Raw genomic sequence first — 16,426 nt, forward strand, 5'->3', positions numbered from 1 at the left:
TTTTATTCCGGTTTTTTTTTCTCCCTCATGTCACTTCGGGGGCTCCGTAAATCGTCTATTTTTTATATACAAAAAAAATATTTTCTAAAATTTTATTTAATAATCTATTTGTATATACATTAAAAAAAAAAAAAAAGTTTTTGGACGGTCACGTGCGAGTGTGTCGGGAGAAGAGAAAAATAAAACAACGACCGGAGTTATTGCTCGTTACTGCTGGAAAGAGGATGGGGGGGATCTATTCCACGGTTTTGCTGTCATAGTTTGGACCTTGTTGCTGTTTTTTGTGTCTTTTCTTATTTATTTATTTTTTTTAAAGGACTTGGTTTGTGCCGTTTCTATGGACAGCTCTAAAGTAGGCAAGTGCAGGATTGCTTGTCGTAGCTGCTTGTCGAGGGTAAAGAAACCAAAACAAAAGACACACACACACACACACATACAATTTCCACTCTTTCGAAATGCAGCGAGCACCACATTCGACAGGAATGCCCCCCCCCCCTCCACACACACACACACACGTCCCAATTCTTTTGTGGTTGTTTTCCTCCACGCTTGATCGGAAACAATCACGACAGACACACTTTTGTTTGTTTGCTTTAGAAGCTTAGTAGTGGTGTTTCTCATCTGCTTCCACACTGGTTTGTTTCACAATAGCACCAATTCAAGTGTCCGAGCGCCTCCCGCGGTGTTGGAAAGAGACAATTAAGACGAGGATTAAACTCAAGGCTGGAAGGACGTTTTTCTTTTTTTCTTCTTCGCTGTGTTGATATGACAAAGTTCACCCGCACAGTGTTTCAATTCAAGTCCACATCATCGGACACCGTTCCCCATTATCCAGGCCCATCGACACCACATCGGGACGGGATTACCAGGATCATCACACATGAACCCACAGGGGGGGGGAAAGTTTTTTTTTCAAAATGTATATGAATTTAAGTGCATTTTTGAATCAAATTGGGGATTGTGAATATTAAAAAAAAAAAAAGAGTAAAATCAGTCATTCGTTTTAAATTACAGGATTAAAAATGTACAATGATGTCAAATTTTCATATCAACCGTCTTCCTTTAAAAGAGGAGAACATCAAATTGTCACTGTGTTTGGGTCCGCGGTGTCTGGAGTGGTGGTGGGGGTAATTTAAAGGTCGTCTGAGGTGTGTGTGTGTGTGTGTGTGTGTGTGTGTGTGTGTGTGTGTGTGTGTGTGTGTGTGTGTGTGTGTAGGTGTGGCCGGGTGGATAAACAGACGTGGGTGGGTTTTGTCAGGAACGACGTGAGGCTCTAGGAGGAGAAGGCAAGTTTGACACTGCAGGAGGAGTAGCCCTCGTCGCTGGCCATGCTCTGCAGGCTGCTGTGGTCGTCCAGGTCGCTGGTGCTGGCCGTGCTCACACTGTCCAGCTCTCCATGGGAGAACTCCGTGCTTTCGACATCCACCTCGATCTCCTCTGCAGCCGAGAACAGAGAGGGAGGAGAAACACACACACACACACACACAAAAAAGAGACAACTTGTGAATGAAGGCTGGAGGCAACAGAGGAAAAGGAAAGAGAATAGTCTTCATATGTATTTTTCTCACACAGTTTTTTTGATCCTCTCACTAATTTAGTTTTGCCCGCTGGTATTTTCCCATAAGGAAAACATGACAAACTAAAGCGTAAATGCAACAGTAAGGATATTCTACCATGAAAGCACATATAAATATATACACATATATACCTATATATACACATACGTATATATTTACAGATACACACACATATATACGCATACATACATAAATGTATGTACGTACAAAAATATATGTATATATATATATACATAAATATATATATACATAAATATATATATCTATATATATATATATAGATATATATATATATAGATATATATGTATACATATATAGGTAGATATATGTACACGTATATATGCACATACACATAAATATATACGGATAAATACGTACACGTATATATATGTATGCATACACATACATATATACGGATAAATACATACACATACGCATACATATAGGTATACGCACGTACATACATACATATACATATATATGTAAGTATATACATATAGACACATATATGTAAGTATACATATATATACATACATATGTATATATCCACATATATACATATAGATATATATACACACAAATATACATATATATATACATATACACACAGAAAAGCGCTCTAGAAATGTAATGAATAATAATAATAATACATATACACATATGTATATATATATATATATATACACACATGTATACATATATGCTTTCATAGTAGATATGTGTATATATACAAAAAAAATATATATATATGTATATATTTATCTGCTGTAGAAACATCATTTTAAGGCAGCTCTACACTGATGGGTACTATATCAAATATCAGCCAATTAAGTCTCCTAAATCTTACATACTGGACCTTTACATTCTTTTTCAAAGCATATGCATTCAAGTCTCTATGCCAAGGAATCTATTACTTCCACCTCACTTCACCTACAGTCCCTATGGGGCTCTGAACGGTGTTGTAAAATTAGCCCAGAGAGCAGCTGGAGTGTTTTGATGGCCTCAGAGTCACTAAATTAACAATCCCTCCTCACCTTGGTCAGAGTCAGAGCGGTCAGAACAGAGGGCAGAGCCCACACTATCCATGCGTATCCTCTCCCCCTCTCCTGGGCTGCTCTGGGCTGCGGCGCCGCTGCCTCCCCCCAGCAGCTCCAGCTGCCGCTGGAGGTGCCTCTGCTCACGCTCCAGAGACTCCAGCTGGTACTGGCTCTTCCTGTCCACCTCTTCAAGTTTCTGACAGATGAGAGAGATTCGGCAGGGGAGACGGAGAAGAGGTCAACTATAAGAGTAGAGCACTGAGATAAATGTAAGCATGAAGGAGGGGAGGAATGCAAGACAAAAACAAAGTGAGAAGGTGAGACAAAAGAAGGGCGTGTGCAGGCAGAGACGGAGGGACAGACGGGCGAAGACGTACAGAGCAGATAAGAGAGAGAGACGGAGAGCTGGAGGAAGACCTGAGACGAGAATGCAGAGATACGCAGGAGATAAAGACACTGGAGATTTGTCTGTATGGAAATTCCTCTGCTATCAAAAACCTGTCAAAGACACACACGTCTGTTTTGTCATTCAGCCCCAGAACTTTGTCTTATCCATTGTACAGGTTGGGCTAAAATAAGCCTCAAGCTTCGGCCTAATATTTGTTTTTTTGGTCACTGATGTTGAGAAATGTGAACAAATTAAAATAAAAGCACTGTCGCCAAATCAGGGGAGTCAAACTCATTTACAGTTGAGGTCAGATGACTTAAAGTAGACATATTATACTCTATTTCTACTAGTTGATCTAGTTCCCTGGTGTCCTAATGAACATGTCTGTGATGTGCTTTGGTCAAAATACCTTAAGGACGAAGCACCACAGCAGTTCAATCACCCTGAACAAAACAGCCCTGTTCACAACGCTCGGTTTTGAGTGCCTGTCTCTTTAAATGCAAATGAGACACAGGAAACTATGTCACTGAGGCTCCGGCAGCTAACAGCAGTTAGCATTTGGGAAAAGCCATCATTTGCTGACTCTAGCCGTCACATTGCCGTCATATATACAATGTATTCACCGGACACGTAAATCCTCTGAGGCTGGAAGTTTGTGTAGAACTCTGTGCTGCACTGTGCAGCCAAGAATAGAACACTTTGCAGACTTCCACGCTCTCTTTTTTTAGGGACAAAGCGGAGCTCCGTGAGACAACAATTCCAGGAATATCTCATTGTGACGTAGCAATGAGTGCGGAAGTCAACATTGCATTGTTTTATGTCCACAAAAGTCATCTTTCTTCACACCTTGTCTACTCATAGGGCCTCCAGAGTCGCAAATATAAGTATTAAAATGATTAAAAAGTTGATTTTGCATAACATATCTCCTTTAATTAACACGTCAACAGCTGAGAGCTGGTGCCTGATGTAAAAACGCACTGTACTCACTGCCTGTTTTACTTCTTGTACGATTACACTAAGAGTGAGACTGATGGCAGGAACTGATACTGCGCCGCGCTCCAACCTCCCAGCCTTATGTCACGACCATCGTCACTGACGAGCGTGACTCCCGGCGACGGACCAAAACAATAGGCCATCAATAAGCAACGGATTGACTCGAGCTGACAGGAGAAGTGCAGAGATGTGGCGCTAATAGAGCGAGTGTTTGTGTGTGTATACATATGTATATACTGTATATAACAATATGGTCTTTATGCTCTCCCTGTCTGTTACACGAACGCACGCCACACAGGGCTTCTCGCATGCGGCCTGCTCAGTCTGAGGCAGTCACATGTCTGTTGTTCCACGGGATGGAAGGCATGGAGCTGATGTCTTAACGCATTACATACACAGCTGAAGCCTGGATTATCAGGCAGGGAAAGTCTCACTCGTGACCTTGTGATTACCAGTTTGTATCCATGATTTTCATATTTATTTACAAGTCCACAACACATATGTTAATGGAAGTTTCCTGCAGGTAAATCCTTAACTTAACGCAGGTTTTCACTTCAAACTAATTTCCTACATCGTGTTCACACACTAAAATGGTTCTCATTTAACGCTCCAGTCGATCAAAGCTGCGCTGCACTCAATAACTGCATGTAAAACAACAGAGACACAGATACTCTAACTTTCATATTAATAGTGGTACGGAGCTGACTAAAGGTCAGAATAAATTAAATCTAAGGATGGATTTATTTTTCAGACATTAAAGTGGTTTATTTTTCATTTGTAAACAGAACTGTGCAAAATATAACGACCATGCTCTTTAAGTGTTTCTCCATCACTTTATTGGGACACTGGAATACTTGAAACATATGCAGATTTAAAATAAATAGTGTTGGACACGTTAACGCATTAACAGCGGTAAACGGTGTCAATGTTAGCGCACGTTAACGCATGCCGTGCTTCCATGATGACTGACGCGGGAAAAAAACGCGCGTGACGCCATGTTTACGCGACTCCGGATTGTTAAAATGAGTCTCTAAATTAACGCTAACCGCAGTACTCAGGCACGCTAGTTATTGGTAGCGTTGCTCTTTTCGTTTAATAAACAGACCGCTCCAGTTCGACTGTAGGCGCGTGAAAGGAGCTAACGCAGCTAACGAAGCTAACTGGTAAATGGTGCCTGGATATCATGCGCTAACGATATCGCGTTAACATGCCCAGCACTAAAAATAAAACATTTATTCTACCCCCCTTACACTTTAACAATAGTACAACCCTGGCTAATTAACGACTTAATGAGCCATTTCAGCAAGGCGCTGCACTTTTTTTGCTCAGTTCAGTTGTAAAAACACTCTTGTGTCACCATTCAGTGTTATTATTTTCCTTCTTTCCATCTGTAGTTGATGTTTACGACAGTAAAAAAAAAAAGGTGACCGGGACCTGCTGCAGCTCGGCTGATGCTTTACCTTTATGTGTGCTTTGGCTTTGTTGAGCAGGCCCAGAGTGGTGTGGCGATTGCAGTCAGGTCCCAGAGGTATGAGGGTCTTCAACCGCTCCAGACACAGCCGCAGGTGAGCTCGTCTACAAAGAACGACGACAGCAAAAAAAGAAGAACACTGTTGTGAGATAAGACAACAGAAAGGGCGAACGCTTTTGTTTTTGCTCGGGCAGCAAGCCAGATTTCTTGACTCGTCTTGCTTGTGTGGCGATTTCAATTGAAACCAGTACAATCCAGTTTGAAACCCGGTGCATTCTGTCAAAAGGTCAGAAGATTCTCACTGTAGGATAATCTAATGTTTAGTACACATCTGATGATATAATGCGTGACATTTCTGCAGTGAAGTATCTAAAAACGACATGAGTAGTGCATTATATTAGCCTTTTATATATAAATACTGAATATAAAATATCTATATAAAAAAATATTGGGTACTTCTAGATAGCCGGTGTGTGGTATTTGAGAATCCGAGCTGCAGATATGACATGTCATGTTCAACACAGTAGGTTACATATGGTATCCGAGATATAGTTGTTGCTCACAGCTATAGTTTTCCGTCTCCTTGCCTACTTTACAAACAACAAGTTTCAGCTGAGAGAGAGAGGGGGGGAGGGTAGACGTGCGCAACGGCATTTCCTGGACCACGCTTGTCTTGTACACTCCATCTTCCTGACAGTCCCTTATTCTGTACTATCTATCCTGCTAATGGCCCCGAGTCAAGAGGTAAAGAGAGATAATTATGGCTATAACACAATCAGCACTCCATTAGCAGGACCTGTCCTATCAGTTTCGCCCTGAAGCAAAGAGTGGAGAGATGTGAAGCCGGTGGACTCAGTGGAGCGATCCCCCCGGCTCAGGAACTACACTGTATCTCTATGGGGAGTCCCGAGGAGACAAGCACACGGCAGCAGAGAAGGAATTCACTGGGCTGGAGTGCTCTCTCTGCTACGCTCTGTCACTTTAAGACGGGTGGAGACATGCGAGTGCTCGATACAGTGTATCTGCCTGTCTGTCTATGTGTGTGCATGGTGGGGGAGTTAAGCTATGCATGGATGCTGATAAGAACACGAGAGGAGTACAAGCCATTAAACCATTACAGCGCGTGTGTGTGTGTGTGTGCTTTAACTGCACGAGACGAGTGATGTACATATGGAGAGTGAATGAAAAGAATCTCCAGTTCAGTCTGTAAGTCGTTTAAGTTTGGGAGTCACAAGACACACACACACAAACCAACTTGTGATGACATTCAAAGACAAAATGCATTCCCTCCCCTCTTAAACTAACCGTAACTATCTCGAACACATCCACCCTCACCCTTAACATAACCCTAACCCAATTCTAAGCCATGTCTTAAACCCCAAGCTGCGAGGACCTGCTAAAATGTCCTCACGGTAGGGCTGCCCCCGTAAAGCTAGGTTTTCGGTCGCCATATCGTACCGGGCACGAGACAAAAAATACGTCATATCCTGTGTCGGACTGGGCGCGACGGCTCCAAAAGGTGTCGAGACGATGTTGATTACTACTGTTGCTCGTCAACGTACTTTACTTACGCCATCTCTACTGTCTTGAATGTTGTGTGTTTATAGTGCGCGTTCTGTATTACTTATTGATTGAAAGGCACCACGCAACAAAGCAGTAAAATAAACTTTGTACCAACTGTGCTAAAGTCATATATAGATACAGCATGTGTCGCCATGTTGGCTAAAGACGTCGGCACACGTCGACTTCCTGCTTATTCACAGAATATTTTGGTTGTACGCCCCCTGCCGTTGAGGCGAATACTGCAACGAACAACGCGTTGAGCATAAACGCCTCCGTGCACACAGTGTCACGTGCAAGCATAAACAAGGCTTAAGGCCCTGGTACACTTCCGTGCACATGCCGCAAGCATTGCGCGTCACATTTCGCGAACCCTGGTATATTTGCACGTCAGGGTCCTGTAGTATCCGGCTTCACCACAGGGTGACGGTACAAGTCTGGACGCCGGAAACAAGGCGCATTCCTATCAAAGAAGAAGAGAACGATGCTACAGCTTCCATTATTATTATCCAAAAAAAAAAATCAGATTACGCGATTAATCGAGGAATAACCGGTAGAATACAGATAGAATTCTTAGTTGTGGGCAGCCTTTCCTCACAATGTCAAAATATCCTCAGAGTAATGGGTTTTAACCATAATGTGTCGCCACAGCCAAGACAAGTCTGGCTCAGGTCGTCCGTCTGTCTGTCTGTGTAATCAGCTCTATTCACCGTGGAGAGTCGCACTCACCATTGCTCTGTGAAAGCGTCAAACAATGTCATCTGTAATCTTCCTCTGTCATCTTCAACAACACCATCTGACCACACGCGCAGTTATCGGCGGGCAATTATTCACATTCATGCTCTTTCACAGCAGCCTGAAGGCACAGACGGCTCCACCTGGGAGGCAGTGTGGACACCACGACTGACCTCCATTTTGTTTCAGTGCTGTAATTAAAATTAATTTGAGACCTGGTTGTGTTGAACCAATGCATTAAGTGCAATTTACAGCAATTTGCTATGATTTTTAACAATATTTCAAATGAAGTGGGTCACGTACAAAGAATGTTCTGCTGTGGCACTAAATCATTTATTGTGCTGCTGTAGCAGAGGAGCCGACACAACTATAATTTCACATTATACACATGCTTGCTTGTGAATGTTCCAGTTTTAAGGCTTAAGCAGACTATGTTATCATGCTGCTTGACTGTGCGAGGGCAGAGAAGGACACACTGGTCATGTATGGGGCCCATGCATTTCTCTGTCTGGCCTACCAGGCGTCAAAACTGAAAAAGTCCAGACACTGAAGACATCAGTCTTCTCCCAGACTCTTATCCAGATTAAAACAACCATCTCAGCAGACAACCCCAGATAACTTCCACTTAACAACCACTCCTGTCCTTCCACCCATCCTCACTGACTGACCCACTGACATGATGATCTTATTGAGGACACGGTGGTGCGGCGGCCGCAGAGAGCGCTCTGCATTCCGCGCAGCGCCTAAATAACATCCCATTATGGTTGTTAACACTAAGACTTCTATTAGTAAGTGCGGTGAGAGAAATGACTTGTTGGGCTGCTGATTCGCCACTTTTTGCCGAGTCAGTGTGAAAGCAAAAAACACCCTTCAACACCCATGTGATGATGATGATGAGGGGGAGGAAGAAGAAGAAAAGGAGTCGACTGCCATGTTGTCATATGCTGCAGCACTTTGGCTCCGGTTTCCGTGACCCTACATACTTCTTCTCTAACAGCAACACAAGCTTTTGCTTGGTAGCATTCATCACGCCCTCGCTGTGTCTCTTATCGATAGACAGACATACGAGACGCCTGCATGGCCTGTATCCTAATCTCTGGGTGCATGGTGTGCTCTACTGTGGAACACTCTGATAACTAGAGAGCAAAGAAGCTCCCGAAAGCAACAGAGGGAGTAGTGCAGGAACACTGTGCACTATATTGTGTAATTCATGGTAATCACACTGAACTGTCTGGTGAAATTAAAAGCAGTCATTCTCAGTGGGCAACTATTTCAAATTCTGGGAGGAATTATTTCACTGGAGCCGCAGGCAGCGGAGACATGTTTATCTGGTCGGACTGCACCAACACCGCGAGCTACAATAACTCACGAACGAATGTCAGAAAGGTCACAAGCCAAGGGATACCCGCGATTCCACAAAGACCGGTAACTTAACCCCGAAAGGCTTGTTTATCATGGAGACCCAACGCTAAAGAGCTTAAGCCATCTGGAGATTACAATATGAGTGGCAGCTTATGACCATAAATACCTGCACGCTGCAGCCAGAGCGTCTCTTTGCCTCCACCCTCTTCTAGCCACATAACACAGCAACCGCCAACAGAGCCTACTTTCCCCCAGGTTCTTGGAAAAGACTGCTGCTAGTTACACAAACAAACGTGGATTTACCTAATGTCCTCAGCTGCTGAGGCTAAGGACTGGTGAAGTAGACTTGGTGAAAGGACATCATGGGTGGAGTCAGAAGGCTAAAGTTATTGTGGCAAGTCTGGATGATAAAAACTTAATATTAATATTATATCTCACACATCCAACAAAGCTGAATTGATCGTTGGTGCTTTACAAATGAAATTGGTTAGCTTGTTATTTGACCAATCATTGCCGTGTACACATGTAGGTCATTTAAAAGACCCGTTTCTTCTGCAGGAAAGTGCTTTCCTAATTCCTGGAAATCTGCTTTGCTTTTAATGCGAATAGTAAACGGTAATGTAACTGCTTTAATGCATTTTACACCTTAAACGCAATTTGACAAGTGCTGTTGCACGGGCACAATGTAGACATGCATTGCATTTTACTCCACGGGTACATCACGGGGTAGCCAGTTCAAATCCCAAGAGGTAAAAAATTAAAAAAACACCTCAAGCAAAGGTCTGGAAAATCATTATGTGGTTAAATCCAATAGAAAATATTTAAAAATCATCTGACTTTAACATCAAATTAATTAAATTAAATAATATTTTTTGTCATTTTTGACAATGAATAATAATTAAAAAAAAAACCAATATAGAATAAAAAAAAAGTTCATGTCAGATGAAAAATAAAAGCCTATAAGACAAAACCATAAAATGAAGTTCATCTTTTTATTTTTAGTCTACTAAAAAACTCTAAACTGAACTTTGCCAGGACCCTTCAGTGTGAAGCTGCACATCTGTTAGTGCTGCAAATGTTTCACAATAAAAGCCTTGCTTTAAAAAATAAAATAAAAAATTGATTCATGGAACTTTAAAAGCAGAGTGCTTTTACTTTGAAACAAACACAAACATTTGTGGCAGATACAGACTGCGGTGAAAGATTATTTTCTCTGTGATTTTTGATGTGCAATGAATGCTACTCGTGGCAAAAATAGGCGAGAGCTCTTTAAAAAAAAATGCTGCACGGTTCCCTCACTTGAGATGTACCTGAGAGGCTATGTAATAAAAAAAAGCAAGCTGTTGAGTGACGCAGGAGCTAGGTTCATGTGTCATTTCACTGATATGAATGGTTGAGGGTTGTCATGTGATCATTTACAGCGCATGTATCTGGTGTGCCTTTCCTGGAAATGCTGCACCAGTTATGACACAAATGTGACATCAAAAAGTGGCCATTATCAGTGTTTTATAGTAACAGATCCAGTCATCGGTCAGCCTATCGGTGACTAGGAACTTGGATCAATAAAACAGAGCCCTGAGCATTGAAGTAAAACAATCATCAATATTCCATTTTTATTTCCATCATCAATACTTCTTCAGCTTATTTTTTGATTTTCTGTTACAATAAACAGAAAGCAAATCAAGATTCTTGCATATCAACACTGTGTTGCTGTGTTTAATGAGTGGCACAGTGAGCTTTGCCAGTGAAGATTGCCTAAATAGGAAAACTCTCTATCCGTCACATATTACATAACATGTGGGCAGTTGCTACCAGGATCTGTCACGCAAGAGCGGGGGACATTAAATCCCTCACTGACAACAAAACAGCCGCCTTTGTCCTCGTATTCAGAGATTCCTGGAAATAAAAGGCGAATACAAATACATCTTTCATTATCGCGTTGTTTGTTCTGCAGCCGTTTTTTTGGTCGCATCTGAGCAAACGGCTGCTTTTGAAATCCTCACTCTCTCTGGCTGTTGATACAGATTGATGTATAATGCAAGCGACCATATAAAGGAAACCACATCTAAAGCTGCTGGTGGTTACCTGAAACTTAAATGATAAACATACACAGCTCAGACGGGCGGCTTATTGTCATGCATCTGCTGTGCAGGGCATCTGAATAAAAGGTGGCTTAGATTCAAAATGACCTTGAAACATCATTGGCATACTTTGTATTTATTGGGAGAAGCAAATGTGGCACTAAATGTACAACAATTGCACTTCTTATTATGATTACTATGTTTGTTTCATCCATTCTAGATAATCAACAAGAGGGAAGATATGGGACTGTAAAATATAAACACTTCTATCCAAGACAGGGTTTCCATTCCTCCTGAGACAAAAGGGCACTTCCACTCGACCAGCATGTGTGTGTGTGTGTCTTTTCATGCTTGTGTGTTCTTTTGGCTCCTGTTCCCGATGGGCCCCAGATGGGCACGCAGGCAGGCAGCTCTGCCTTTTTGGCTTTGACATGTGAACGAGCAGCGAGTCGGCCCAGGGTCACTGAACTGCACCTTTCCTCCTCATCCTCCCACTGTCACCCCAGCTCCCACAGGAGCCACGGGCACTCGCGCAAATCCAACACAAATCTTGGTTTTGTGATTCCGAATGCAAAGCCTTGCCTGATTGGCCTGCTGAAATTGTATTTGTGTTCAAATCGTCTGCTCTCTCCATCTCCTGTGTCGGTCTCACATGTCGCTGAATTGCATCAAACTACACTATCGTTCAAAAGTTTGGGGTCACCTATACAATTTTGTTGTGTTTGCCATTAAAATCACACTTTTATTAATCGAAAGAGTTGCAAAATGAATAGAAAATATAGTCAAGACATTGACAAGATTAGAAATAATGATTTTTATAGCCTTAGCAAACACAACGTACCATTAGAACACTATGTACATAGATGTTTGCAGCTAGAACGTATGTATATGTATAGAGATTCAAGATTCAAGATTCAAAGTGTTTATTGTCATATGCACAGTAAGGAAACACGTTTCCCTGTACAATGAAATTCTTACTTTGCTGTCCACTCAAAAATACCAGCATAAAGTAGAAAGAAATGTTTTAAAAAGTATAATATACATAAGAAAAAATAGTAAATAAATATTACCAAAAAAACTAAAATAATATATATGCATGAAATAAGTATAAACATGTGCATGAGTAAGAAGAACTGTATATAAAGTGCACACTGGTTGTGTAAGATGTTGTGCAACAGATTTAAAGTGACGTGTCAGGTTTAAAGTGTCAGGTTTAAAGTGTGTTTCTGATTCATTTAATGTTATATTCCTTCTAAAATAAGGACGTTTCTAAGTGACCCCAAACTTTTAAGCAGAAAAAACACTACACACAATATGTGGAAGTCTGCATGTTCTGATATGAGTGATGAGGAGGATTTCCATCGGCCTATTTTAGGCACAGACAGAAGATTTTTTTACAGGGAGGTGGAAAAATCGCAGTACGTATGAAAGGTAAACGCAAATAAGCCCAAATGGGAACGGATTCAGCGGAAAAGTACGATCACGCGACTGAAACGTCACGTTCTTGGAAAAAAAGCAGCAGAGATTGTGGGAAAGAACAGCAGGCGCAGGGAGGTTTGTGTGGAGTGGACTGATGAGGGGAACGACGACATGCCTGGATATAATATAGCCTCAATAAAGATTGGAAGCGGCAACAAAATGCCCTCATGTGTCAACAACTACTGGCACCATTTACTGTAATTACATTATAATCCTTGTATCGTGTATAATGCATATTTCTGCCAATATTCACACAACAGCAGTGGACGTAAACACGTACATTTCTGTCACTGCAATGTGGACAAAACATCCTCCAGCTGGAATTTCAACAATATTAAGATGACAAGTGCATTTGACAATATAGCAGTGGCTGTGGAGCAAATTAAAGGCACAAGTGTAAACAGCAAGCTGGCAGTAAAGCCCACATTTAAAACACTTAAGTATTTTTCATTTAAACAATCCCTCAGACTGTCTTGCTTTCCAAGTTGTATAAACACAGGACCTGTATTTCAACCGTTGCCAGCCTTTTCCCCCCCTGTGTTTTGTGCTGACTGTCGTGGATTGGGCAAACGCAAGACTCCACAGTGAGTTCCTCAGTAAGTAAGCAAGCAGTAACTGCCTTGATAATGGGACTCTGGGTGGAAAAAAACCAAACTTTATTAGGTAAGGTAACTGCCTGCCAAAGAAATAAGCCGCATGTTTTTAATTCATTAACAGCCTTTTCTGCAATAATGCATCCAGTCGCACATTTACGTGCAAATTATACAGTCCACGACGTTATCAAATCTTCCAATGACTAGACTTCAATGTAGTTTTGCAGGTGCATCCTGTTTACTTACTTTACATTACTTGATTACTGTGAATGCAAAGAAGTCTTTGATGGAAAGAAACTGAGCATTATTTATGTCTGAACCTCGGAGATAAATTTGAGCAAATGTGAGTTGTGACATCTCCCGTGGGCCGTACGTATCAAAAGAAGAGGGCTGGTGAGCATGGGGGGGGGGGGAAAGGGAGAATACATATTCATGTTATGGTCTTTGTGCAGAAACAAAATAATTGGCAATAAAAGAACACCTGGTTTGAAGAGCGACAAGGACAGAACGGCATTTTTTTTTCCCATTTCAGGAAACAAAAACAGCTGCAAACAGCAGTGACAAAGCAACAGAAACAAACGCCATTAATCCATGAGAAAAAAAAAATTGCTGCCCTACATTCTGAACTTGTGTTTACGTAAATAATGGATAACATCTCATGGCATCCAACATGACATAATAACTGAACGTGCTCTAAAAAAAAAAAAAAGGAGGGTCAGATTTCCAGCCCAGATACCAGTTAATACACTTCGCTTTGGCAAATCCCCCACTGTCACAAACACATTTAACACACACACACAATTTGACCCACTTTTAATATACGTGGAGGCAGAAGAAATCTGACCCTTCACCCAGTTATTACACTAATTACATATCAGCAGTGATATGAATTAAGACATCATCACAACAATGAGACTCTTACGGAGGAAAAATAGGCCTCGACTTTACGGGGGAGTTCTATTCTTCTGCTTTAGTCCTTCTCTAGTGTTGCAAAATCATGATTAGCAGTGATGTCAAAGACTTTTTGAGTAATTAGAGTATTTTGTAATGCAAAGCCTTATTTAGAGAAGACTAAGCCATGTCCATTGAGCGCTACGTCAAATCAATGGCAAATTAACTCCCCGTGCGGAGGAGGGCAATTAAATCGAACACAGGGAATATGGGTGCAGATTTGTTAGATTTTTTTTTCCTTTCTAGGCTTGGAGCATTCATTTCCAAAAAAGAAAAAAAAAATGTTGCTAATTTATTATTTGAAGGTTTAAAAATAGCCACCGTTCACACACGCTGTAAAACATCATGTGAACATGTGGTGTGCCGATCCACACTCTGCATACGGTGACATGTAATATACATGGAGAGGGGCAGGGCTCAAGCTCACACGGCAGCCTATACATTCGTTTCCCCCATGATGCTTTGCTGCATCTGTATAGAGGCCACTACTATTGAACAACAGAACAAAGACAACAAAAAAAAGTCTTTTGAACTCCAAAATGCGATGGAAATATAAAATAGACGGCAATAATAAAAACAATCGTACCGTAGGAATTACAATACAGCCACAGAAAATACATTGGCCCTCTGTGTTTGCTCACTACCTTTGTTTACTGGTTCACTGGGTTAAAACAAAGAGCAGTTGTTGTTCTTTTCTGCTAAAGATGTCCCTTCTAGGATTCTCTTGGCAGCGAGTTGGGGATTGGAGGTCATTCTCTCTCTTTCTCACATGACTGCTGTGGGTTGCAGTCAGGATCACATGTTTACCCATACAGACAGTGGCACCTGACTGAATAGGCTTTTTTTTTTATAGGGAAAACCACCACTCACTAGCCTGACTGCTGGAACAGTCATGAAAGAGTCTACAGCCTGGCCACAAAAACTGGAGCCTGCTTTATGTACTTTAGCCAACCTCAGCTTAATTACCTGGGCTATAAATGGAAAGTTCAGGAAATGACAAATGCAGATGGAGTCACGCTTATGTGTGGAAAAAAGTCTGGATTGGATGTTAAAATCGTTCTACTTTAATTAGTTGTGGAACGGTCTGTAATACCTGAACAATTCACTCGGCCACGCCACTAACTTTTGAAACTTTCAGGCTGTTACTGTGGCAACAACAAACAAACACATCGACTGTTGCTAAGCCAGGTAGTCTGTGACGCTTTTTTAGAGCAATATTTGCCGTGCAATGCTTGGAGACACTCTTTTTCTCTGAACAGACTGATGATTATCTACTCTTCTATAAGATGCAGACAGATGGGATGGAGTCAGCGCCACATAGAGAGGGTGAAAGATACAGAGAGTGGGGGAGGAAGGGGGAGTGTTCTGCCTGTGTAATCTGCCCAGAAACTAGCCACAAGCACAAACCAGAACCAATCTGTCAAGAGTTCCATTGGGTTTAGTGACAGAAACGACTAAATCGAATCGTATTATTCCAGCTTTCCACTTAAATGTGACATGCCTATTCAAATATTTGTGGGAGGGAAAAAAGACAGCCCTACATGCTTAGTGTCGAGCACATTCATCCAAAGTGTCACGAGTGCATGTTTTTCACACATGGGTGGCAGCAGTAAAAAAAAAAAAAAAAAATCAAACTAACCTTAAAAGATTAAGAGTCGTGCATGCTCACAGCTCCTACACACAGAGGACTTGAGCCAATGATCGTGAGCTCTGGCAGTGACAGCAGGTAAATGCTCATTAGGCTATTTTTACTGCAACCTAAAGAAAGAGTATGTAATCTCTTAGTTGTGTGCGTTACCCTCTCAGTGAAAAATATATGAAATAATAAAACACCGACTGATAGAAACTAGTGCTGGTAAAGCATGTTAACCCATGACGCGTTTCCATGACGACTGACGTCATGTTTACGTGACTCCCGATTGTTAAAATGAGTCTCTATAGTAACGCTAAACTTAAAAACAGAGGGACACATACACAGTACACAGGTACGCTGGCTATTTGTAGCGCTGCTCTTTTCGTTAAATACACAGACCGCTCCAGTTCGACTGTAGGTACACTAATGGTGCTAAAGGAGCTAACGCAGCTAACTGGTAAACTGTGCCTGGAACTTTTTCCGTTCAGTCGTCATTGAAATGTCTTACGCTAATGTGTTTTAATAAAAGGTCCCATGTTATGCAAAATCGACTTTTTAATCATTT

The 16,426-nt window shown here is 41.5% G+C and overlaps 1 protein-coding gene across 2 annotated transcripts in view; it reads right to left on the reverse strand.

Moving 5' to 3' along the window:
- Positions 1–1,109: 1,109 nt before the first annotated feature.
- Positions 1,110–16,426, reverse strand: part of mxi1 (max interactor 1, dimerization protein) — a gene marked incomplete at its 5' end in the record, with an annotated part of 29,929 nt that continues 14,612 nt past the window's right edge. For both annotated transcript variants that reach the window (XM_083906014.1, XM_083906015.1), the window contains 3 exons: positions 1,110–1,437; positions 2,613–2,811; positions 5,457–5,571. In XM_083906014.1, coding sequence (XP_083762140.1) covers positions 1,274–1,437; positions 2,613–2,811; positions 5,457–5,571 — 478 coding nt within the window. In that variant the 3' untranslated portion in view covers positions 1,110–1,273. The remainder of the gene's footprint in view (positions 1,438–2,612; positions 2,812–5,456; positions 5,572–16,426) is intronic.

This window comes from Microchirus variegatus (assembly GCF_963457635.1).
Source record: "Microchirus variegatus genome assembly, chromosome: 19".
In the NCBI taxonomy this organism is placed as follows: domain Eukaryota; kingdom Metazoa; phylum Chordata; class Actinopteri; order Pleuronectiformes; family Soleidae; genus Microchirus; species Microchirus variegatus.